Source organism: Leopardus geoffroyi, chromosome D2, assembly GCF_018350155.1.
Source record: "Leopardus geoffroyi isolate Oge1 chromosome D2, O.geoffroyi_Oge1_pat1.0, whole genome shotgun sequence".
In the NCBI taxonomy this organism is placed as follows: domain Eukaryota; kingdom Metazoa; phylum Chordata; class Mammalia; order Carnivora; family Felidae; genus Leopardus; species Leopardus geoffroyi.
Window position 1 is genome coordinate 52724258 of NC_059334.1, and position 26121 is coordinate 52750378.

Consider the following 26121-nt stretch of genomic DNA (forward strand, 5'->3'; position numbering starts at 1 on the left):
TCCTGGTCAGTGCTTGTTATTAACTGACTTTGATTATTTCCATACTAGTGAGTGTGAAATGATATGTCATTATAGTTTTGACTTGCATTTTCCTGGTGACAGTGATGTTGTTTTATGTGTTTATTGACCATAAACTGACTGAACTGTCTAGATCCTTTGCCCATTTTTAAGTGGGATATTTGTTCTTTTAATATTGAGTTGTAAGAGTTCCTTATATATTTTGGATACAAGCTCCTTACCAGGTATTTGATTTGCAAATATGTTCTTCCAGTCTGTGGTTGTCTTTTCACTTTCTTTTCTTTTTTTTTTTTTTTGTTGTGTTTTAACTTTCTTAAATGTATCCTTTGAAGTACAAAAGTTATTAATATTGATGAAGTCATATTTATCCTTTTTTTTTTCCATATCTCTGTGCTTTGGGGATCAATCTAAGAAATCTTGCCTGATCCAAGGTCCCAAAGGTTTACCTCTGTATTTTCTTCTAAGAATTATATAGTTTTAGCTGTTATTTTTAGATTTATGGCTAATTTTGAGTTAATTTTTGTGTATGGGATAAGGTAGGTGTTCAGTCATCATTTTATTGCCCCAGCACCATTTGTGGAAAAAACTATTCTTTCTCCATTGTATTGTCTTGGCATTCTTCTTAAAAGTCAGTTGACCATAGACACAATTTTATTTTTAGACTCTCAGTTCTTTTCCATTGATCTGTATACCTGTTCTTTTGCCAGTACCACACTGTCTTGATTACTACCACTTTGTAGCAAGTTTTGAGATCAAGAAGTGTGAATATACCAACTTTATTATTCTTTTTCAAGATTGTTTTGGTGATTCTGGGTCCCTTGCATTTCCATATAAATTTTAGGATCAACTTGCCCATTTCTGCAAAAATATCAGCTGGGATTTTGATAGGAATTTTGTTGAATAAGCAGATCAATTTAGGGAGTGTTACTATCTTAACAATATTAAATCTTTTTCTTTGTTTTAAAGTTTATTTATTTTGAGAGAGCATGTGTGTTCATGAGCCAGGTAGGGGCAGAGAACGAGGAAGAGAATCCCAAGCAGGCTCTGCGTTGTCAACCTTGATGTGGGGCTCGAACTCATGAACCATGAGATCATGACCTGAACTGAAATCAAGAGCCAGATGCTTAACCAGCTGAGCCACCCATGCGCCCCAACAGTATTAAATCTTTATATCCATGAACATGAGGTGTCTTTCTGTTTACTGTATTTAGATTTTATTTGATTTCTTTTGATGCTATTTTGAATTTTTTGGTAATGTTCGGTATATGAGTCTTGCATTTTAAGTTTATTTTTAAGGAGGGAGCCAAGATGGCGGAACAGCATGGAAGTTTTTTGTGTGTCTCGTGTCCATGAAATACAGCCAGACCAACACTAAACCATCCTGTACACCTAGAAAACTGATCTAAGGATTAAGTTTATTTTTAAGTATTTTATACTTTTTGATGCTATTATTAATGAGATTTTTAGGGGCCTGGGTGGCTCAGTCAGTTGAGTGTCCAACTGTTGATTTTGGCTCAGGTCATGCATGATCTCACGGTTGTGGGATCTCTACAGCCCCAATAGGGCTCCGTGCTCAGTATGAAGCCTGCTTAAGTTTCTCTCTTCCTCTGCCCCTCCCCAGTTCATGCGTGTAGACTCTCTCTTTTTAAAAAAAAAAACAAAAAAACAAAACGGGCGTCTGGGTGGCTCAGTCGGTTAAGCGTCCGACTTCGGCTCAGGTCATGATTTCGCAGTTCGTGAGTTCAAGCCCCGCGTTGGGCTCTGTGCTGACAGCTCAGAGCCTGGAGCCTGTTTCGGATTCTCTCTCTCTGACCCTCCCTGTGTCTCCCTCTCTCTCTCTGACCCTCCCTCGTTCATGTTCTGTCTCTCTCTGTCTCAAAAATAAATAAACTTTAAAAAAAAAATTAAAAAAAACACAATGTGATTTAAAAAATTTTATTTTCAAGTTGTTTTTTGAAAGTGTATTGCAATGCAATTCATTTTTTTAATGTTTATTTACTTTGAGAGACAGAGTGTATGCCCTCGCTAGTGGGGGAGGGGCAGAAAGATAAGGAGCTAGAGAATCCCAAGCAGGCTTGGAGCTGTCACCCCAGAGCCAGACACCTCAGACCCTGGGCTTGATCTAGGAAGTGTGACATTGTGACCTGTATGAGATCATGACCTGAGGAGCCAAAATCAAACGTTGGAAGCTCAACTGACTGAGCTACGCTGGCATCCCACAATTAATTTTTGTATATTGATTTTATAACTTCCAATCTTGCTTAACTCGTTTATTCTTTCTGCTAGTTTTTAAAAAATGTTTATTGTGAGAGAGAGGCAGAGAGCATGAGCAGGGGAGGGTCAGAGAGAGAGGGAGAGAATCTCAAGGAGGCTCTGTCAGAGCAGAGCCTGACATGGGGCTCCATCCTACAAACAGTGAGATCATGACCTGAGCTGAAATCGAGTCAGATGCTTAATTGACTGAGCTACCCAGGCGCCCTTATTCTTTATACTAGTTTTTTAACTCTTTGCAATAAGTAATGGGACGTCATGAAAATGCACATTGTACTTTTTAGTATGTTAAAAGCTAGGTTATTTTTTAAATGCACTTAAGTATTTTTTTTAATGTTTATTTATTTTTGAGAGAGACACGGATTGTGAGCGGGGGAGGGGCAGAGAGGGAGGGAGACACAGAATCCGAAGCCGGCTCCAGGCTCTGAGCTTCCAGCTCAGAGCCCAGTGCGGGGCTTGCACTCACAAACTGCAAGATCATGACTTGAGCTGAAGTCGGATGCTTAACCGACTGAGCCACCCAGGCGCCCCAACACTTAAGTATTTTTTAAATAAGAGTTTCCTGTTTCCCTTTTTTAAGGTGTAGTGATATTTCCCGTGAATGATAGAATCTTGTAAACAGTAATTCCAAGGTGTATGTATTTATATGTATTCACATATATATCTATAATTTATATATAAAGCCCAAGTACTAAACTATAAATTAACAACAAATAAATTTGTATTTCTCTGTTCTGACTACCTTGAACAAACAATATTTTTTGGAGTAACTATTGTATCTTTTAATTTTTTAAGGTGTTGATATATTTAAGGAGTACAAATTGGGATACCCGCATTGCAGCAGGACAGGCTGTTGAAGCTATAGTGAAAAATGTACCTGAGTGGAATCCAATACCAAGAACCAGACAAGGTGCTTTTAAGTGGTAAAAGTAGTTTGCAATAAAAATCTAACTGTAGAATTAATTATACTATACATTTTATATTTTAAAAATTACAGTTTTAATTTAAAGCCTTAATTTTCAGGTACAGCTTTGTCGGGAAATGACATCGAATAAGGTGATTTTCACCATGTTTTAAGATATTAGATAAATTATATTTTCATATATATTTTTTAAATTATTAATTCTATGCTTGATTTATGGAGATTATTGCTTCCCTCAAGGAATTTATGTCCTTAAAAAAAAAAAGGAAACTAAATTAGTGCAGTGTAAATATTTGAAAGTGTTTTCTCTTGTTACTGGGAGACTAGTGTAATTATTTTTTAAATTTAAGCACAGTTATATATGGATATTTGGAGGGGTCTTTAATTTCTTATGTGTCCTTTAGATATCTTGTAGTGGAAATTATTTTTCTGACTGCCTGCAATGATAGTTAAAAATGAATGTATGCTTTTAAAAATTTGTATGGCACAAAAATAGACACATAGACCAATGGAATAGAATAGAAACTCCAGAATTGGACCCACAAAAGTATGGCCAACTAATCTTTGACAAAGCAGGAAAGAACATCCAATGGAAAAAATACCGTCTCTTTAACAAATGGTGCTGGGAGAACTGGACAGCAACATGCAGAAGATTGAAACTAGACCACTTTCTTACACCATTCACAAAAATAAACTCAAAATGGATAAAGGACCTGAATGTGAGACAGGAAACCATCAAGACCCTAGAGGAGAAAGCAGGAAAAGACCTCTCTGACCTCAGCCACAGAAATTTGTTACTTGACACATCTCCACAGGCAAGGGAATTAAAAGCAAAAATGAACTGTTGAGACCTCATGAAGATAAAAAGCTTCTGCACTTCAAAGGAAACAATCAACAAAACTAAAAGGCAACCAACGGAATAGGAAAAGATATTTGCAAATGACATGTTGGACAAAGGGCTAGTATCCAAAATCTATAAAGAACTCACCAAACTCCACACCCGAAAAACAAATAACCCAGTGAAGAAATGGGCAGAAAACATGAATAGACACTTCTCTAAAGAAGACATCCGGATGGCCAATAGGCACATGAAAAGATGCTCAACATCGCTCCTCATCAGAAAAATACAAAATAAAACCACACTAAGATATCACCTCACGCCAGTCAGAGTGGCCAAAATGAACAAATCAGGAGACTATAGATGCTGGAGAGGATGTGGAGAAACGGGAACCCTCTTGCACTGTTGGTGGGAATACAAACTGGTGCAGACACTCTGAAAACAGTGTGGAGGTTCCTCAAAAAATTAAAATAGATCTACTCTATGACCCAGCAATAGCACTGCTAGGAATTTACCCAAGGGATACAGGAGTACTGATGCATAGGGGCACTTGTACCCCAATGTTTATAGCACCACTTTTAACAATAGCCAAATTATGGAAAGAGCCTCAATGTCCATCAACTAACAAATGGATAAAGAAGATGTGGTTTATATATACAATGGAATACTACTTGGCAATGAGAAGAATGAAATATGGCCCTTTGTAGCAACATGGATGGAACTGGAGAGTGTTATGCTAAGTGAAATAAATCATACAGAGACAGATACCATATGTTTTCACTCTTATGTGGATCCTGAGAAACTTACCAGAAGACCGTGGCGGTGGGGAAGGAAAAAAAAAAGGGTTAGAGAGGGAGGGAGCCAAACCATAAGAGACTCTTAAAAAACAGAACAATCTGAGGGTTGATGGGGGTGGGAGGGAATGGAGGGTGGGTGATGGGTATTGACGAGGGCATCTGTTAGGATGAGCACTGGGTGGTATGGAAACCAATTTGACAATAAATTTCATAAAAAAAAAAAATTGTAAAGGTGTACATTTTAATTGAGAATATGGTGCAACCTGTTTTAATTTTCAAGTCACTTTGATAACTTCACTTTTATTATACATTTTAGCTTGTCTAAAATTTTTGCTTTAATTATCTAGCACCTGTTATTTTGAATGATTATATTAATTTGTCTTCCCTCATCAAATGAAATACATGACCAGAAGTTATAACTTGTTCTAGAAAAGAGCTTCCTCTTTTTCAGCTTATTTCCATGCTTATTTTGGTATATAGAGATATTAGAACTCAGATTCTTTTTGTAAAATAATAAATTAGTTACACCAGCATTAAAATTTATGGTAAGGTTGCTTATCATCACTGGAAAATTTAAAGCAATTATGCTTTGTTTAATAGATGAATTATATGCAAATACCTGCTAGGTAAATTATTAAGTCAGTGAACAGTTACAATAGATTTTCAAATTCATCATGGCATAACCTTTTTTGGGAGGAATACAAAACATTTTACGGATACTTTTAGGCCTCAGATGGATGTATGATTTTCGCAATTTACCAGGAGATTATAATTTGCTCATATTATGAGGAGACCTATTGAATGAATAGTTTGCTTTGTGTCATAGATATTCCTCAGGTATAGGGAGGAATGATGCTTATTAGCTTATTATATATGAATATAGTATGTGAATATGTTTGTCTTCCAATTTTGCACTATACTGAACTCAGGCTATTACGTTGGTATTTTCAAACTGTTAAACAGTAAATGGAGACAGTATGGCATTTAGCATACGTTTTTCAATATGGGATGCATTTCTTCATATAATGTGCTTTTGTAGTCAAAAACAGCTATACCTACACCCACTGGCATTATGATAGTTTGTAGAAGTGGGGGGGCTCCAACTAAATAGTTTATTCGTAAATAAGAGCTGATCATAAGTAAATCCACAGTAGCTTTTCTACTTAATTCTCCCTTTTACTTGTCTTAAAATGTTACCCAACCACCCCACACGATGCTGTTTTCTTTCATTCTATACTTTGACTTTATAATCAAATTAAATATTTTTCAACCTCATTTAGAATCTACTTCAGAAAGTGCTATGGAAGATTCACCTGCTACAGATCGCTTGAATTTTGACAGATTTGATATATGTAGATTGTTACAGCATGGGGCATCACTTTTGGGATCTGCTGGTGCAGAATTTGAAGTACAAGATGAAAAATCAGGTATGTAGTAGTCGGATAGAAGAAAATCTGAAATGTGTGTGTACAGACTAATTTATTACTTGGCATGCTATATATCAGCCATGCAAAATCAACATAGATGTTACAAAATGTAAATTGACTGAAGTTTGCAGTTGGGGAGGTGGAGGCCCTGTGGGTGGAGAAGATAACCAAAAATATTTGGATCTAATGTACCATATGAATATTTTCTTTTAAGTGACTTTGTACTATATCTGTGCGTTGTTAATATATACATACTAGTATTTGAACAAGCATTTTATTATGTATTAGCGAAATTATAAAGTGTGACCCAAGAGCCTCAGTTGAATAGATTTTTTTCTTTCAAGTTTATTTATTTTGAGAGAAGGAGAGAGGGAAGAAGAGAGAGAGAGTCTCTAGCAGGCCCCGTGCTGTCAGCGCAGACCCCAACATGGGGCTCACATTCATGAACCATGAGATCATGACCAGAGCCGAACTCAAGATGGTTAAAACCGACTGAGCCACCCAGGTTCTCCCAGTTGAGTAGATTTTAAAAGCCTGGATTAGTACAGATTGTGATACTGTTTTCACAATTCGGGACATTTGGGAGACTGTATGACAGTTTTCTTTTTTATCATGTGTTTTAAATTTTAAATAATTGGATCTACTCATGCTGGTGACCAAAGCAAACACTAAAAATGAAAAATAAATGTTGGGTAGGTACTTGTCCCATTATCTTTAAACTTATAGAATCCATCTGGATATAAAATAATGTTTTGGCCATTCAGGATTCATGCTTTGAGTGGAAAAAACCTTGATGTTTTTGATGGATTTCTGTAAGTAAATAAGTTGCTCTTTTGCCTAAGACCAAAAGAGAACAGTTTTTGTTGCTAATAAAATTAGTTATTACTCAAAGCATATCTGTCTAGCTAAGTTAATGAAGTGATCTTCACTTGTTCCTCTTAAAAAAAAAAAAGGCAAACAGGGCGCCTGGGTGGCTCAGTCGGTTAAGCGTCCAACTTCAGCTCAGGTCATGATCTCGTGGTCCTTGAGTTTAAGCCCCACATCAGGCTCTGTGCTGACACCTCAGAGCCTGGAGCCTGCTTAAGATTCTGTGTCTACCTCTCTCTCTGCTCCTCCCCTGCTCTGTCTCTCAAAAATAAATAAACATTAAAAAAAAAAGACAAATACCTATTAACTCTTAATATGGTTTCTTTCTTCCTTTTTTTTTTTTTTTTTTTTTAAGTTTATTTATTTTGAGAGAAGGAGCAGGAAAGGGGCAGAGAGGAGAGAGAGAATCCCAAGCAGGGATTTGACTGGGGGCTCAATCCCACAGACTGCGAGATCATGACCTGAGCCAAAGTCAAGAGTCAGACACTCAACTGAGTCACCAAGGCACCCCAGTATGGTTTCTGTTGAAAGATCTTTGGTTGACCTTAGAACAACATAGGTTTTTGAAATGTGTGGGTCCACTTATATCTGTTTTTTTCTTTGATAAATATAGTACAGTACTGTAATTATGTTTTCCTTATAACTTTTAATTTTTTTTAAGGTTTTATTATTTTTATTTTTGAGAGAGAGAGAGAGAGAGAGAGCATGAATTGGGGAGGGGCAGAGGGAGAGAGGGGGACACAGAATCTGAAACAGATTCTAGGCTTCCAGCTCTCAGGAGCCTGACGCAGGGCTCAAACTGTGGAATGGCTAGATCATGACCTGAGCCAAAGTCAGAGGCCCAACCTACTGAGCCACCCATGCACCCCTCCTTATGATTTTCTTAATAATACTTTTCTTTTCTCTAGCTTATTGTAAGAATATGTAGTGTATAATATATAAATACATGTTCATCGATTGTTTATGTTATTGGTGAGGTTTCTGATCAACAGGAGACTATTAGTAGTTAAGTTTTTGGGGACTCAGAAGTTACACAGATTTTTAACTGCTTGGGGGATTGGTGTCCCTAACCCTTGTGTGTTATTCAAGGGTCAATTGTAGTTTAATTATTTTTGGAGAGAATTAAAAGGAGAATTTGGTTAAGTTCCAGAAAAGTATAGTTTTTCTAATGTGGGAGGTAGAAGTCATTTCAAAAACTTTCCAATTTGAAAAAAGTTCTCTCTCAACAGTAAGCTTACTAATTTTACTATTGTCATCATATCAGAGATCATTGGTCCTTATCCAGGAGTAAAAGTCAGTGTCCCCCCTGTCACTTAAAAAAATACGTGTTTGGTCTTACCTTAGAAATTCTGATTTAATAGGTCTGTGGAGAGTTCTAGGTCTTTGTATTTAAAAGAAAAAACTACACAGGTGACTCTGATATGTAACCAGGATTGGAAACCCCAGTTTTGGGGGAACTTGGATTTTAATGATGATAAGTCACAGTATGCTCAACAGTGCTCATTTAAAATCCTCTAATTAGATTTTCTTTAAATATCTCATCTGTTTGTTTCCTCATATATGAAGGACACATACATGATTTGTATAGGCGCTAGTCTGATTTTCCTTTGCGGTTGTGTGGGTTACTTTCCGCAGTAGGACTTTGCCTGAAATGAGAAGACTGATTTTGGACTTCTGTGTATCATGGACTTGTGATCCAGCAGTCTTCGCTTTTGGATGCCTAGTGTTTTTCTCTCCAGGTAGAGCAGACTTAAATTTAAAAAAAAATAGCTTTGTAGAGATATAATTCACATACCATACAATTCACTCATTTTTAAAGCATACAGTTCAGTGGTATTTAGTATATTCATAGATATGTGCAGTCAGTTTTAGAGTATTTTCCTTATCTCAAGAAGAAACCCTGTATCCTTTGGCTATCAACCTCCTACACCCTTCTTTCCTCCCTCTCTTTCTGGGCCCTAAGCATCTTGCTGTCTCTCTAGATTTGCCTATCCTGGACAGTTCTTATCAATGGAATCATCTAAAATATGGTCTTTTGCAACTGGCTTCTTAGCAAAATGTTTCCAAGGCTTATCCATTTTGTAGTATAAGTACTTCATTTTGATTCTCTCTATAGTTTTTATTCCTGTTATAGGATGTGTCAGTTTTTTAATTGTGGTAGACTATAGATAACAAAATTTACATGTTAACTATTTTTAAATGTATAATTCAATAATATTAAGTACATTTACACTGTTGTGCAGATCTTCAGAACTCTGTGTTTCAAAACTGAAACTTTATACAGTAGTCTTATCCATAAAGGATACATTCCAAGACTCCAGTGGATGCCTGAAAACGTAGATATTACCAAACTCTATATATACCATTTTTTCTTCTACATACAAAGCTATGATAAAGTTTAGTTTATGAATTAGGCATAGTAAGAGGTTGACAACAATATCTAATAATAGAAGTATTATAACAATATACTTTAATAAAAGTTATAGAAATCTCTCTTGGAATATCTTACTGTATTGTACTTCACCTTCTTGTGATGATATGAGATGATAAAATGCCTGTTTGATGAGATGAAGTAAGGTGAATGACATAGGCATTGTGATGTAGTGTTAAGCTACTCTCTTCTTTATTTCTTTTTTATTTTTTTTTCAATGTTTATTTTTAGAGACAGACAGAGCATGAGTGGGGGAGGGGCAGAGAGAGAGGGAGATACAGAATCCCAAGCAGGCTCCAGGCTCCGAACTGTCAGCACAGAGCCTGACATAGGGCTTGCACCCGCTGATTTCTGCCAAACACCGCAGCCTGAGACTGAGCATCCAAGCGTGGGAGGCCATCACCCACAATCCTGCAGAGAGAGAGAGAACAGAGAACACCTTTCGCTCATTTGTGATCATGTGATGTTCAGTGTCATGTAGTACTAGCATTGCAAGACATTGCTCATTTATCAAGTTAAAATTTATTAGAAATGTTTGCTTGTCTTGCAGAATACTCACAGAACAAGTTACTCGCAATCCGGGGGTTTACTGTAAAAGTTTTTGTATGGACGTGTTTTCCTTTCTCCTGTATGGCTACCCAAGAGTGAAATTGCTTGATCATGTGGAAACTATGTTTTACCATATGAGGAAATGCCAGACTGTTTTCTAAACTTGCTCTACCACTTTAGATTCCATCAGCAGTATATGAGGATTTTGATTTCTCCGTGTCCTTGCCAACACTTGTTCTTAACTGACTGATTATAACCATACTAGTTAGTGAATGTGAAGTGATATCTTATAGTTTTGACTTGCATGTTCCTGATGATTCATGACATTGAACATCTTTTCATGTGTTTATTGACCGTTTGTGTATCTTCTTTGAACTGTCTATTCACATCCTTTGCCTATTTTTTAAATGAGATACTTGTCTTTTATTATTGAGTTGTAAGAGTTCTTTATATATTCTAAGTACAAATCTCCTATTGGTGACTTACAAACATATCCTCCCATTCCGAGTTCTCTTTTTACTTTCTAGATGATAGTCTTTGAAGCACAAAAGTTAATAATTTTGATGAAGTGCATCTTATCTTTTTCTTTTCTTTTTCAAATTTTTGATGTCATGTCTAAGAAGCTATTGCCAAATCTAAGGTTATTTACTCCTGTGTTTTTTCTAAGAGTTTTAGAGCTTTAGCTCTTATATTATCATGTATTTGACCCATTTTGAGTTAATTTTTGTGGTGTTGTGAGGTTAAGGGTTTAACTTCATTATTTTGCATGTAGTTAACCTGTTGTGTCAACACCTTTTTTGAAAAGAACTTAATGATGTTGGCACCATTGTTGAAAACCAATTGGCCATAGAACTATAGTTTTATTTCTGGACTCTCAGTTCTGTTCCACTGATGTCTATCTTTATGCCAGTATCTCATTGTCCTGGTTACTTTGGCTTTGTGATAAGTGTTAAAATCAAGAAGCTTGAACTTCCAGTTTGTTTTTTGTTTTTTTTTTTCCAATGTTTGTTTATTTTTGGGACAGAGAGAGACAGAGCATGAACGGGGGAGGGGCAGAGAGAGAGGGAGACACAGAATCGGAAACAGGCTCCAGGCTCTGAGCCATCAGCCCAGAGCCCGACATGGGGCTAGAACTCACAGACCGTGAGATCGTGACCTGGCTGAAGTCGGACGCTTAACCAACTGCGCCACCCAGGCGCCCCACCTCCAGTTTGTTTTGTTTTGTTTTCTTTTTCAGGATTGTTATGGATGTTTCTGGTTCCATATGAATTTTGGGATCAGTTTTTCGGTGTCTCCAGAAAAGTCAGCTGGCATTTTGATAGGAATTGTGACTCTGTATCAGTTTGGGAAGTATTACAGTCTTAACGATAGTAATTGTGTAATGATCCATGAACATGGAATGTTTTTTCATTTACTTAGATCTTTAATTTCTTTCACCAGGATTTTTGTAGTTTTCAGAGTATAAGTTTTAAGTTTTGCTTTTAATGATATTGTAAGTAGAATTGTTTTTTTAATCTCATTTTCAGGTTTTATTTCTTTAGGTCTTTTTTTTCCCCCTCCCTGTTCTTCAGATTGGGTACTTTTATTCCTCTCATCTTTAAATTCACTTGTGCTTTGTCTGATATTTCCACTCAGACGTTAGGCCCACTCTGATTTTTAAAATTTCAGATTCTTATAGTTCAGTCCAGATCTACTTTTCTTTTTTTTTAAATGCCTTTATTGGCATATTTTGCACATCATATAATTCACCCTTTACAAGTATATAGTTCTTTCAGCTTCTTTTTTATAGTTTCTGTTTCTTTCTTTTTTTTTTAACTTTAATTTATTTTTTTTTTTTTTATTTTGAGAGCGAGCATGAGCAGGGGAGGGGCAGAGAGAGAGGGAGAGAGAATCCCAAGCAGGCTCCCTATGGTCAGTTTGGAGTCGTATGTAGGACTCAAACCCACAAAGCACAAGATCATGACCTGAGCCAAAGCCAAGAGTCAGATGCTGGGGCACCTGGGTGACTCAGTCGTTCAAGGTGTCCAACTCTGGCGGTCTGTGAGTTTGAGCCCCGCGTTGGGCTCTGTGCTGACGGTTTGGAGCCTGGAGCCTGCTCTGGATTCTGTGTCTCCCTCTCTCTCTGCCCCTCCCCTGCTCACACACTCTGTCTGTCTCTCTCTTAAAAAGAAACATTAAGAAAAAAAAAACTTAAAAGAGTCTGACACTTAACCAAATGAGCCACCCAGGTGTCCCTATGGTTTGTTTCTTTATTGAGGTATTCTATATTCTCATTGTGACAGTATCTTCCTTATTAACCATTGTTAAACTCGCTGTTTAAAAATCATGTGTTCTAATTCTAACATCTGGGTCATCTCAGAGTTGGTCTTCCTTAATTTTCTTTTGAGAGTGGGATACATTTTTTGGTTCTTTGTATGTTGCTTAATTTTGAATTCTGCCCCTCACGTGATAAATGCTATATATATTGTTTAGGCTGGATTCTGTTATATTCTTCGAAAAAAGATTTTAGTTTGATTTTTTTCTTTTTTTGCTTGTTTTAGCAGGCATTTAATTATGTGAAACTCAAATTGCAATTCCTCTGAGATGGGCAACAGCTCAAATCTCAATTCACTTTTTAGCTTTAGCTGGACTGTTTGGAGTCTGCCATGTGCTCACATAGTTTATAATTAAGCTAGAGTTTTGGCTGAGGTTTTACAGAATTTGGGTCTTCTCTCTGGCTCTCTCTTTTTTGGGTTTTCTTTACCTTTCAGTGGCTATAGTGAACTTTAACTCTTTTTCCTCTAGTTCCTCAAACTAGAAAGACTGGAGGCTCTTTTTTTTTTTTTTTTTTTTAATGTTAGAGGAAGAACATGAGCAGGGGAGAGGTGGCAGAGAGAGAGAAATAGAGAGAGAGAGAGAGAGAGAGAGAGACAGAATTCCAAGCAGGTTCTGCACTGCCAGCGCAGAGCCCAGTGCAGGACTGGAACTCACAAGCCATGAGATCATGACCTAAGCTAAAATCAAGAGTCAGACACTTAACCAACTGAGCCATCCAGGTGCCCCAAGTATGCAACTCTTTTTTTTTTTTTTTCCAACGTTTATTTATTTTTGGGACAGAGAGAGACAGAGCATGAATGGGGGAGGGGCAGAGAGAGAGGGAGACACAGAATCGGAAACAGGCTCCAGGCTCTGAGCCATCAGCCCAGAGCCTGACGCGGGGCTCGAACTCACGGACCGCAAGACCGTGACCTGGCTGAAATCGGACGCTTAACCGACTGCGCCACCCAGGCGCCCCTCAAGTATGCAACTCTTGATCTCAAGGTCGTGAGTTCAAGCTCCATGATGGGTGTGGAGAATGGATGAATGAATAAATAAATAAGATTGGTTTATTTCCATAAGCATGAATCTCCTTTTATATATACTTGATAATTGATAGTGGGGCAATGGTGGGATCTCAGTGAAAATTCCTACAATGTTTTGTTAGCGAGAACACTATTTTTCTTTTTAATGTTTATTTATATTTGAGAGAGATAGTACGTGAATGGGGAGGGGCAGAGAGAGACAGAAAGAGAATCTGAAACAGGTTCGAGGCTCTCATCTGTCAGCACAGACCTGACGCAGGGCTCGAATTCACGAGCTGTGAGATTATGACGTGAGCCGAAGTTGGATACTTCACCGATTGAGCCACCCAGGTGCCCCTAGAACACTATTTTTCAATCATAGTTAGATAATAGAGTTTATGACATGTTCAGATTGTGAGTATGATTTGTTTTATTGTCAGGAGGGATGGTTTTTGTTTGTTTTTAAATGTTTATTTATTTTGAGAGAAAGTGCATGTGTTAGCAGGGGAGGGGCAGAGAGAGGTAGGGAGAGCATCCCAAGCAGACTCGGCACTGTCAGCACAGAGCCTGACGTGGGGCTCGGTCCCATGAACCGTGAGATCGTTACCTGAGCCGAAATTAAGAGTTGGACTTTAACTGACTGAGCCACCTCCTGAGAGGGGTGTTTTAATAGTTAAGATTTTTTTACTTTTAATCAAGTTTGATCTTCATTGATTAGAAAACTTCTTACCTGATTTGGAGGAAACGTATTTCTTTTCTGTTTAAAGGTGAAGTGGATCCTAAAGAGAGGATAGCACGCCAACGGAAACTATTACAAAAGAAACTTGGTCTTAATATGGGAGAAGCCATTGGAATGAGTACTGAAGAACTCTTCAATGATGAAGATCTGGATTATACTCCAACTTCAACAGCCCTTGTAAACAAACAACCTGTAGGTAAAATCTTTGGTTATTTGACTGCAAGTAATACAAGCGTTTTGCTTCATCTTGCCATGTTATTGCAATGAAAAAAAAATGCTGTTGCTCATTGTGGCTTGTTCCACCATAATTTAGTATTTAGTGTCTTCATAAATTGGATTTCTGGTAACAGATCCTAAAGAGATAGAAGTTCAGCCTACCTTATAAACTCTGGATTGACTGTTAGATAAACGCTGTGGTGGGCCTTTTGGAGCCACTGCTATTGAGAGATCCCAGTTGCACCAATTGCTTTTTCCTTTGTTCTTCAGTGGAAAAAAAAAAAAAAAAAAGTAAATGTTTGAGAGAGTAGAGGATAGTAAGGGCTAGTATGATATTAGAAATCTTTAGAGCAGTGATTTATTATTCTATTTGGCAAAGTAACAGATATGATAAGAAAATTTTCAAACAATGAAAAAGGTATACAATATGAAGTAAAAAGTTTTTAATAATTGATGGACATGCATGTCCCCATGCCCCAAAGGAACCCTTCATGAATTACTTGTACATGCAGACACAAGTATTTGTATTTTAAGCCATATTTATCTTTTCACATTTCATGTAGCTGAATATGTCAGTATATACAGATTGATCATGTATTTTTTTGATAGCTTCATTCTCTTTTGTTCTATGGATGTACCATAATTTTGCTCTGTATTTCTCCCTTTTCTCTATTCTTCAAATTCCCATTGGATGCTCGCAAGCTGCTGCTGCTTTTTTAACGTCCCAAACTGCTTAAGCTCCAGTAAAGCTGTGGCTCTCTCCTAAGAAAAATTCACATGCAACTGAAATATTAACATTCAAGGGGGTTGGTATTCTTTCCTCTTGCCACTGCAGTATCTTTTTAGAGTTTCCTGGTCCTTATTAAGAATTCCTGCTTTGCAGTCATGAAACCCTTATCTTGTCTTTCTTTTGGCCTTTTCCTTTATACTGGTTCTCTAAACCATCAGAATTTTCGAACCTTTCTTTAGGGTTAATAGAGTATGTGTTGATGAATAACTTTTGCAGACAAAAAACAAAAGAACATTCCTGAGGAAAAAAGAAGAGTATAAAGAGGCAGAAAATATGACAACTATAAAGAAACAGAAAGAAATGAGGTGCAAAGAGAAGCATGAGGTGTAAATAAAAAATAAAAATAGAATAAAGGAGAACAAAAATGTAGTAATGTGATTATAGTGTGGTTATTGTGTATGGTATAAGAAAAAAGATGAGCCAAGTATATTAGAGAAGATAGGGTATGGACAGAATAGTTGTATGTAGGATGGGCAGCAGAGACTTTGAGGTTTGTGAGATCCAAGTTGGGTTGGCCTTATATGTCATGGACCTTTGGGAGGAGGTGCTTGTTACTTGTTGCCATAGGTTTATCATTGCTTGTATATGCGCCGTTGGTCTCTGGACTAAGACCATAGCGGGGTATCCATACCAGTGACCCAGATTAGTGGTCAAAGTGAATTTTAGTTGAATCTTAAATCAGTTAAGGGCAGAAAGGATTTTTAGGCTTGAGCTGAAAGCATTTCTGTCTCACAGCCTTTATAATGTCTCCCATGAATGGAAAAGACAGCAGAGACAGTAGATAGTGATGGCTTAAGAGAAAAGGAGCAATATGAGTTAAGTTGACTATAGGATGCTGGATCACTTATGCCTATAATTTTTTTTCAATAGGTGATATTGAAATTAATTAATATTAATTATTTATTTATTAATATTAATTAATATTCTTTATTCCTACAACTTTAGGGTGGTATTACAGTTTTTTTGTTTTGTTTTTTTTTTTAAATCCAGTATAATTAATATATAGTGTTATTAGTTTTGGGTGTACAATGTATTGATTCAACAATTCTATGTTACTTGGAGTTAAGGTAAGTGTACTCTTAATCTTTTTCACCTGTTTCACCCATTCCTCCACCCACCTCCCCTCTGGTACCATCAATTTGTTCTCTATGATTAAGAGTCTGTTTTTTGGTTTTTCTTTTTCTTTTTTTTGTTTTGTTTCTTAAAGTCCACATATGAGTGAAATCATGGTGATTGTCTTTCTCTGACTTATTTTGCGTAGTGTTATACTCTAGATCTATCCAGTTGTTGCAAATCGCAAGATTTTGTTCTTTTTTATGGCTGAGTAATATTCCATTGTATCTGTGTACCACCACATCTTTATTACTGTGGTCATTTTGAAGTATCACCTTTTCAAAACCCTATCTGTGGGTTATGATCATACATTTGTGCTACATCGGTGACAAAAAAAGTTAAGAAACATACAAACATCTGCTGAGAATTGGAAGAATAGGAAATAAGGAATAAAAGAGTGAAATTATGGTAATAACCATATAACAGAATAGCATGAAGCTGTCAAACTGTGGTCAGTTTGGATATAGTGAAATTTATAGACTTAGTACTGTTCTGAGGCTGTGGGTATTTATTTTAACTTCAAAAGTTCAAACTCAGCATTCTTTTATTCTTTTAGACTCTCCAGGCAGCTGAATTGATTGACTCAGAATTTCGAGCAGGAATGAGCAGTAGACAAAAGAACAAAGCTAAAAGAATGGCCAAGTTATTTGCAAAACAGAGATCCAGAGATGCAGTGGAAACTAATGAAAAGAGGTAGTAATTTTTTTTTTTTTTTTTTGCTTATTCATTTAAAACAGTGATGCTTTATAGATTAAATTTGTGTCTGCCTGATTTTTAAAAACATTTGCTGACATTGTCTTTAGCTGTGGAGTACCATTTGGATTGTTTTGCTCAATTGTCAGAGATTATTTATTATTACTAGGGACTAGGACAGCTTCCCCAGAATAATCCACATATGCAGATTTATTTTTCCTTACCAATTATGACCTTTGAATGGGGGCTGAAGATCTTCCGAGGGAAGTAAATTCCAGGCAGAGGGAACAAATGTAAATGCCTTAATCATAGACTATTCAAGAAACAGAAAGAAAGGCAGTATATCTAGGATGAGTAGACGGAGGTGAGGGTAGGACCGAGTGAAGTCAGAGAGGTGGTCTAAGGGCCACAAGTTTGTTTTTGTTTTTGTTTTAATATTTATGTTTGAGGGAGAGAGAGAGAGAGAGAGAGAGAGAGACAGACAGACAGTGTAAGGGGAGAAGGGGCAGAGAGAGGAAGACACAGAATCCGAAGCAGGCTCCAAGTTCTGTCCTGTCAGCACAGAGCCTGACATGGGACTCGAACCTACGAACTGCGAGATCATGACTTGAGCCGAAGTCGGACGCTTAACCAACTGAGCCACCCAGGCGCCCCTAAGGGCCACAAGTTAAGAATATTGATTAGTATAGAACTGTCACAGTGTTACATCATCTGTCTTCTAGCCTGGTGGCTAGACCAAATAGGAGGTAGTAATCCAAGTTTATTTACTTAATCTTGTAGGAAAGAACTCTGGATAAAATCACTGTCCACATTTTTTTAATGAATTAATAAAAGTGGTATCTGTGTATGGTCTGGAACAGCATTTCTAAAAGAGTGGTTCAAAACGACCTTGTTCAGAAGCACTTTGAGGGGTGTGTTAAAATGCAGATTTTCATTTTCATTTAACAGAGCTGAATGGGGCATTCATTAAAATGCCCCATTCAGCTCTGTTAAATCAGAATCTTTTATGGTGTTCTAGAAATGTTTGAGTAATTAAACACATGAAAACTTACAAAGTTTTTTTTGCAGATGACAGGACCTTTTGTTTTTTCCGTTTATAAATATAAAGCTAAAATGTAAGTGTTTTATAGTATTTATTTAAAAACTAGGTGCAAAGGGAGTAAATAATAAACATTTACTTGGTATAAATTTTTACTTGTTCAGTATGAAATTTTAATTGAACTTCATTAAACTACAGGGTTTTTTAAGTAAACAACTTATTAGGATTGTGTATAGTAACCTAATAGGTTTCTGTTGGCTTTATTTGTATAAGCACTTTTACCCAAATATTTGAATATAGAAATAGTAGACTTTATTTTTCAGAGTTTATGATTCATTCATTACACAAATATTTACTGAATACCTTCTGAGTGCTAGATACTGTTCTAAGCCCTTACGATGCATTGGTGAATAAAATAGATAATTCTGCCTTCACGGAGCTTACATTCTGGAGAAAAAATTAATAAGGGAGAAGATAAATAAGTAGAGGCATCTGGCTGGCTCAGTTGGTAGAGCATGCAACTCTTAATCTTAGGGTTATAAATTCAAGCTCCATGTTGGGTGTAGAGATTACTTAAACATAAAATCTTTTTTTTTTTTTTTTAAAGAGGATAAGTAGGAGTGCCTGGGTGGCTCAGTTGGTTAAGCATCTGACTTCAGCTCAGGTCATGATTTCACAGTTCATGAGTTCAAACCCCACCTTGGACTCTGTGCTGATAGCTCAGAGCCTGAGCCCGCTTCAGATTCTGTATCTCCTTCTCTCTCTACCTCACCCCCTGCTCACACTCTGTCTCTCTCTCTCTCTCCCTCTTTCTCAAAATAAATAAACATTTAAAAAAAAAAGATAGGAGCACCTGGGTGTCTTAGTTGGTTAAGAGTTTCACTTTGGCTCAGGTCATGATCTCGTGGTTCGTAAGTTCAAGCCCCACATCAGGCTCTGTGCTGACAGGTCAGAGCCTGGAGCCTACTTCAGATTCTGTGTCTCCCTCTTTCTCTACCCCTCCCCATCTTGTGCTCTGTCTCTTTCTCGCAAAAATAAATAAACATTAAAAAAAATTAAAAGATAAGTAAATATATATATGTATGTATACACACACACATATATGTATATATGCATATATCATGTTAATGATAAGAGTTAAGTAGGAAAAAGATAAAACAAGGAAGGAACATGTGAAATGTGTTGTGGGGAGAAAATTTGAAATTTTAGATAAGGATAGTCAGGGAGGGATTCACAGAAGTGACTTTTCTTTAAAGATCTGAAAGGAGTTGAGGATACGAGTCCTGTGAATATTTGGAAAAGACATTCCAAATAGAGGGAACATAAGGGCAAATGTCTGGAAGGAGAAAAATGCTTAACAAGTTCAAGGAGAGTAAGGTGGCCAACCAGTGTTTCTAGATTGGAGAGAATTAGGGGAAGAGTAATAGAGAATGAGACTGAGGAAGGTTAGATTTCTTTCATCACATTTATTTTTTTGTTTGTTTGTTTGTTTATATAAGTCTGTTTTAAGAGATAGCACAAGTGGAGGAGAGGCAGAGAGAGGGGGAGAGGGAATCCCAAGCAGGCTCCGCACTATCAGCGAAAAGCCGAAGAGCCTGATGTGGGGCTCAGACTCATGAACCACAAGATCATGACCTGAGCTGAAACCAAGAATTGGACACTTAACCAACTGAGCCACCTACGTGCCCCTCTTTCATCACCTTTAGAAAAAATGGTTGGCCAAATAAGTCACATTATTAAGATACGGGGCATATTTTAGAAAATAGTGCTGTATGTACCTCAACTGTGCTGATTGTCCTTTCTGTTAATACTGAATAAAGTGGTTTTGTCTTCTCATTTGTTATGTTTTATTATTACGCTAGCCTCAATATTTTTTTTCTAGTCATAAAGTAACATTTCTTCAGATTTTCTGGACACATTTTTCATTGGTCATTTATCTCTTTTTTTTAAAGAGCTAGTAGGACTATAGTGTGTTACTCAGTGTATTAGTTTCCTCTAGGGTAGAAAAGCCTAGAAAAGTTAAGCTGGGCCAGATTTAGGTCGTTAGGCCAAGGGAGTTTAAAATGAAAAGGAGAAGAGCTGGTTGAAGAGAGGAAGAAAGAAAGACTGTTAAATTTGTGATTGAGTTTGAAAGCAAGAATTCATGAACCTATTTTACATTCATTAGTGAGAGTAGGGGAATATATTCTGCTCAAAACTTTTTACATGGTTGATCTTACTTATTTGATATACGAAGTTTTAAGTAAACCATGAATGTGGCAAAACAAGTGTTCATATAATGTATTCTTTTACATTCACTGTGGTTCACATTATTCTTTATTCACTTTTTAAAATGGTGACTTTTATTTTTTAGCAATGATAGCACTGATGGGGAACCAGAAGAAAAGAGACGAAAAATAGCAAATGTTGTTATTAATCAGTCTACAAATGATTCCAAAGTTTTGATTGATAATATTCCAGACAGTTCTTCCTTACTTGAAGAGGTACTATTGAAATACCCTAAAGTGTCTTTTGAAATTGTTTATAATTTTTTCATACTGATGTGTCAGTAGGTAATAATCTATCCATTGAGAGAAATTTTATTGTATCTTTACTTCATTAGTAAAAATTTTAATTATTAAAATTTTTAAAGCATATTTTTATTAGACCTACAAATAAATACACTTTTATTAAGTTACTTAAATTGTTAGCATAAAACAGACCTTTTGAATTAGTAGTAATTCCGTTTTTCTTATTCAGACAAATGAATGGCCTTTAGAAAGCTTTTGTGAAGAACTTTGCAATGACCTTTTTAATCCTTCCTGGGAGGTAAGATTTCTTCATTACAGCTTCTCTCAGCTCTATTTTTTTTTTTTTTCTTTTTTTTTTGCTAATGAAGGGAACCATGTGAAACATCATTTTTTTTTTAGGGTCCCTATTCTTCCCACTGATCTGGGCACTTCATATCACTCACCTTCTAAGTGGAAAACTTTAGACTGATTTTCACCTTTCATACCCTTTTTGATCATATATCTTTAGAGAACTATTAGTTTCTTTTCATTTTTTTAGCTGTGGTATAAAGACTTGTGTATCTCTACCAAATAGTAAAAACTTCCTTTTTAAGAGGACAATTTGATTAAGAGTAATAGTTTCCAAACCAGCTTTTTAGTCTCAGAAATATTTCTTCAGAGAAAATCTTGATCATCTCCCAGCATGTTAAAAGAGATGAAAGTGAGGTTCCTCTGATTGAAGTTGAGGGTTGGTGGTCTCAAAGCATTCTGTCCTACTTCGGTTGGCTGCTGGGTAATTTAAAACCACTGCTGTGGAATACCTTTTAGTGGTCTTTCTGCTCCTTGATGTACATCTGTTTAAAGTTATTCAAGTGTTAACTTAAATTGGGTCTTGAATAAGTAAGTGGGTGGGTGAGGTGCCAGTGGTCTGTTTCCTCCCTTCCAGATGATGCTTCAGAATGCTATAGGGTGACAGTGAAGCATTAGTCATGAGACAGTTGAATTGTCTTCCTTTCACATTTATACTGGTATCTTTGGAACTTAGTTTTAATATATATATTTCTAAAATATTGATGTTGGAGCTATAGGGAACAACATGATTCTTTCCTCACTTTTGCTGGGGATAATGCTAACTGCAGGTAAAAGGTAGGGAAATCATAGCCAAATAGATTAATATCTCAGAAGGATGTTAGGGTAGTTATTTTCTTAGCTTGATGTTAGAAAAATTCGACATAACCAAAATTGTGAAACTAATGCATGTAATTTTTCTTGGATAGCAGAAGAACACGTTTTTTTGAAGTGCCACTTTAGTTTATTCTGATTTCTTAAAAATCTAGAATCCCTTTTTCATATTGAAGAAAAGTTAAACTCAGTTTCTTAAGCATTTAACCTTTGGCATTTGCGTCTTGTTTGTTTTTAGGTTCGGCATGGTGCAGGCACTGGACTTCGGGAAATCCTTAAAGCTCATGGAAAAAGTGGTGGTAAAATGGGAGATAGCACTTTAGAAGAGGTAAGTGTAGTAAAGGATCAGTTATCAACAGATTTTAGTAGTTTGCTTCTTTTCTCAAGACAGGGAAGTTACAGAGTTGTGCCATGACATAGAAATGAGAAATAAATAAATATAGAAAGGTAAATATGAGGAAAAATGTTTAAAGGTCAGGAGGAAGTCTATTTACTAACAGAAAGAATGAGTTCATGGGAAAGATTTGTTCAGAAACATTGGAAAAATATATAAGAGCAAGATACAAAAGATTGGAAAGTAGAGTAGGAGGTGTAAGAAGATAGTTTAGAGGTCATTGAGCAATATGACTGGTGTAGCATGAGACACAGGTAATAGGATAGATAATAGATACATGACAGATATAATTGAAATTAGAGCAACCTTTAGTAGTTTCTTAATTTCTCTTAGAGTGCAAGTAACATAATAGAATTCATGAATCTTAAAGATCTTGGTGTAGTATATTTGAACCTAATTAATCAATAAACACGATGTGGTTAATATTAAAGGTAGTAATTGGAACTTTTCTGTATTTTGGTTGTTGTTCCTACAGCAAAACCCGTCTGTCCCAATATTTTAGTTTTGATTTTGGACTTAATGTGTCCCCAACCCCCAATACGAAGTATGATTTTGGTAATTAAAAATGATTGTTTTAACAGATGATTCAGCAGCATCAAGAGTGGTTGGAAGACTTAGTTATTAGACTCCTTTGTGTTTTTGCATTAGACAGATTTGGAGACTTTGTTTCTGATGAAGTAAGTATCACCTAAGGGAGGCTTTGTCCGATCAAATTTCAAATTCAACAAAATACGTTTTTTTGTAAATGAGTTTTCTTCCTTTCTTATTCATAGGTTGTGGCACCAGTTCGTGAAACTTGTGCTCAGACATTAGGTGTGGTGTTAAAACACATGAATGAAACAGGAGTTCATAAGACTGTGGATGTGCTTCTTAAATTACTTACTCAAGAACAATGGGAAGTTAGACATGGTGGTCTGCTAGGAATAAAGTATGCTTTGGCAGTTCGTCAGGTAAACACTTCAGGTTTTGAAGCATGTATGGGAGAGGTTTTTTCCCTCTTATTTTTATTGTATGAAATGACCTTAGATTCTTAGTGTTACAGATGAGCCAGCATTTCAAGATTTGCCTTCTTGAGGTAGTATCTTAGAGATAGGTGGTACTGTAAGAATTTAAGTACAAATCAAAAGATGGTTCATTAGGTTTGAATACTTGTTCCTGTTTCATAGGAAGACCGATTCTCAGGGTGATTCCTTGTGTATGATCCCAGAAATAGACTCTGGGGCTGGCTCTATTTAGGGAGGTTGAAAGGAGAATAGATTGAAGTATGGAGAGCAGGAAGTAAGGAGAGCTTTTCCTGCCCTTTTCTCTCACACCCCTTTTGGTTGTCATTAGTGTTGAATAAGAAATAGAAATTGAGGGTCCAGCATAGCGGTATGTATCTGTATGTGTTCACGCAGGGAGTTCATAGTTTTACCTCGAAAACATCTGATGTTTTAAGTCACATTTAATAGATACTTGATACTGTTGTGGTTTTTCAAATGGGATTAGTTACAAATAGACTTCTGTTGTTATTTTTCTTTTTTGTTTATGTGATTCTTTTTTAATAAAGATTGGGACTTTTTAAAAAAATGTTTTATTTATTTTTGAGAGAGAAAGAGAGCGAGAGAGAGAGAGTGAGTGTGAGCGGGGAAGAGGCAGAGAGTAAGGGAGACACAGAATCTGAAGCAGGCTCCAACTTCTGAGCTGTCAGCATGGAGCCCGATGCGGGGCTCAAACTCAAGAACCGCGAGATCATGACCTGAGCCGAAGTCAGATGCTTAACTGACTGAACCACCCAGGTGCCCCTAAAGGTTGGGATTTTTGGGGCACGGGGCTGGTTCAGTTGAAGAACATGTGACTCTTGATCCTGGGGTCATGAGTTTGAGCCCCACGTTGGGTATGGAGATTACTTAAATAAATACGTAAACTTAAAAAAAGATTGGGACTTGTGCTTTCATATGGTAAATTTAATAAAACAAATTTTAAGCACAATAATTGCATTACAGAAAATTAATCTGTTTTGATGTACTGTTTTACAGGATGTAATTAATACTTTATTGCCTAAAGTTTTAACTAGAATAATTGAAGGACTTCAGGACTTTGATGATGATGTCAGAGCTGTTGCTGCAGCATCACTAGTACCTGTGGTAGAAAGCCTTGTAGACCTTCAGACACAGAAGGTAAATTAAATATTTTTGCATTTTCTTCTATAGAGCTTGTTTACACTTGGGTATAGAGTATTAGGAAAAACATTCAGTATTTTTTTCTCCTTCATTCTCCAGTTTTTTAAAAGATTTTATTTATTTATGTATTTATTTTTTTAATATGAAATTTATTGTCAAATTGGTTTCCATACTGAAGATTTTATTTTTAAGTAATCTCTGCATTCAATGTGGAGCTTGAACTTAGAACCTCAAGATTGAGAGTCACATGCTCAGCCAGCCAGACATCCTGTCCTTCCATTTTTCATATAACAGATAGTCCTCTGACATATACAATCTTAATTATATATTATCCTTGGAATAGTGAATTTTGTCTATTAATCTACTTCCCCTTTGTGTACAGAGTATATAAGGAACTTACTTGAGAAGAAAGCAACCATTTCTTCTTTATTTTACTCCTGGTTTTTAGACATACGGGATTTGTGTTTGTTTTGATTTTGGTTTTGGCTTTAAGTTGTTTTAATCTGGTCTCATTTTTTGAAATGCCTCTTTTAAGGTCTTTCTTTTTTATTATCAAAACCATAACATGTATACAGCATTTGGAAGTGCAGCAAGCAGTATTTATTTAAAAACTCAAAAACTAAATTTATCTTTTCATGATGACTAGTGTCGTTTTAAGTATATTAGTTTACAGAGAAGGTCATGTCTGGTGTATGTACACTATATTGTTTTCCAATTTTAGTTTTTTACATAAAATAAGAGTATTGGCTATCTTATTTCCTGAATTCTCCCTCCCGTTATAAGCCTGGGTATGAAGGGAAGTGCCAAAGTAGAGTTGAGTGGCATTTAAAGAGGGGTAGAGAATTACTAAAGGCAAATAATGTCTCCTCTTTAATTTTGCTCAAAACTGACACTATCCAAGGGCATGGGGATTGTATATGTTTTTGAATCAGTAGTGACTACAGTTTTGCATGACTTTGTGAGTATATTGTGTAAAATAACTGTTTTCTTAATAACTGATCCTGTAGGTACCATTCATTATAAATACACTATGGGATGCTCTTCTGGAACTAGATGATCTTACTGCTTCAACAAATAGTATTATGACTCTTCTTTCATCCTTATTAACTTATCCTCAGGTCCAACAATGCAGGTAATTATTTGTAGTTAGTAAAGTAAAAAATGTTTACGTACATTTCCAGATAATCCTAAAAATAAAATAGTTTGGCATCTTTAAGTACAGCACTTAAAGTGAGTTGGCAATGCCAAAGACTACTGTTTTCAAATTGGCCTTTTCTTTACTCTCTAGCCACCAGCATAGTTGGGGCAGGAGCTTAAAAAGGTCATGTTTATCCTTGGGGTACTTTGGTTATATAATTCTTCATTTTGTTCATCCTGTGATAGTTAACTTCAAGAATTTAATCATTGCATATTATTTTCATATCCAGTCCGAATACAGAACATTAGCTTTAGAGACATTTAGCTAATAAAATTATCATTGAACATCAGCATTACATTTTCCAAAATTTGCTCCTCAGTGAACTTTTTCTTTGTAATGTTCATTTCAACTCTTGGTCTTGATTTCAGTAATTATCAGGAAGGGAATAATACATAATAATGCAGTATAATGTCCAAAGACAGAGGTTGAGTGAAGCCAAAAACATAAATCAAAAAGTGTCACCTATTTTCCTGTCCTGATACTTGAAATAAAGTTTAGCTGATTAATGTATTCCCTACCTTTTAGATTGCCTCCTGAATAATACTATTTCTATTAATAGTTTCTTTGGAGATACAGAAGAAAAAATTCACATGCAACTTTAAAAATCACAGATGAGAAAATTAATTGCTGTTCTTAGCCTAGAGAGGATGTTTAGTGAATGTGCAT

General features: G+C 36.2%; 1 protein-coding gene across 2 annotated transcripts in view; it reads left to right on the forward strand.

Annotated features, from left to right (window-relative positions):
• BTAF1 (B-TFIID TATA-box binding protein associated factor 1) overlaps window positions 1-26121 on the forward strand; it is a 120324-nt gene that overhangs the window by 16774 nt on the left and 77429 nt on the right. For both annotated transcript variants that reach the window (XM_045438197.1, XM_045438198.1), the window contains 11 exons: window positions 3085-3199; window positions 6127-6273; window positions 14208-14371; window positions 16855-16991; window positions 20384-20513; window positions 20770-20838; window positions 21940-22029; window positions 22677-22772; window positions 22869-23045; window positions 24114-24254; window positions 25265-25389. In XM_045438197.1, coding sequence (XP_045294153.1) covers window positions 3085-3199; window positions 6127-6273; window positions 14208-14371; window positions 16855-16991; window positions 20384-20513; window positions 20770-20838; window positions 21940-22029; window positions 22677-22772; window positions 22869-23045; window positions 24114-24254; window positions 25265-25389 — 1391 coding nt within the window. The remainder of the gene's footprint in view (window positions 1-3084; window positions 3200-6126; window positions 6274-14207; window positions 14372-16854; window positions 16992-20383; window positions 20514-20769; window positions 20839-21939; window positions 22030-22676; window positions 22773-22868; window positions 23046-24113; window positions 24255-25264; window positions 25390-26121) is intronic.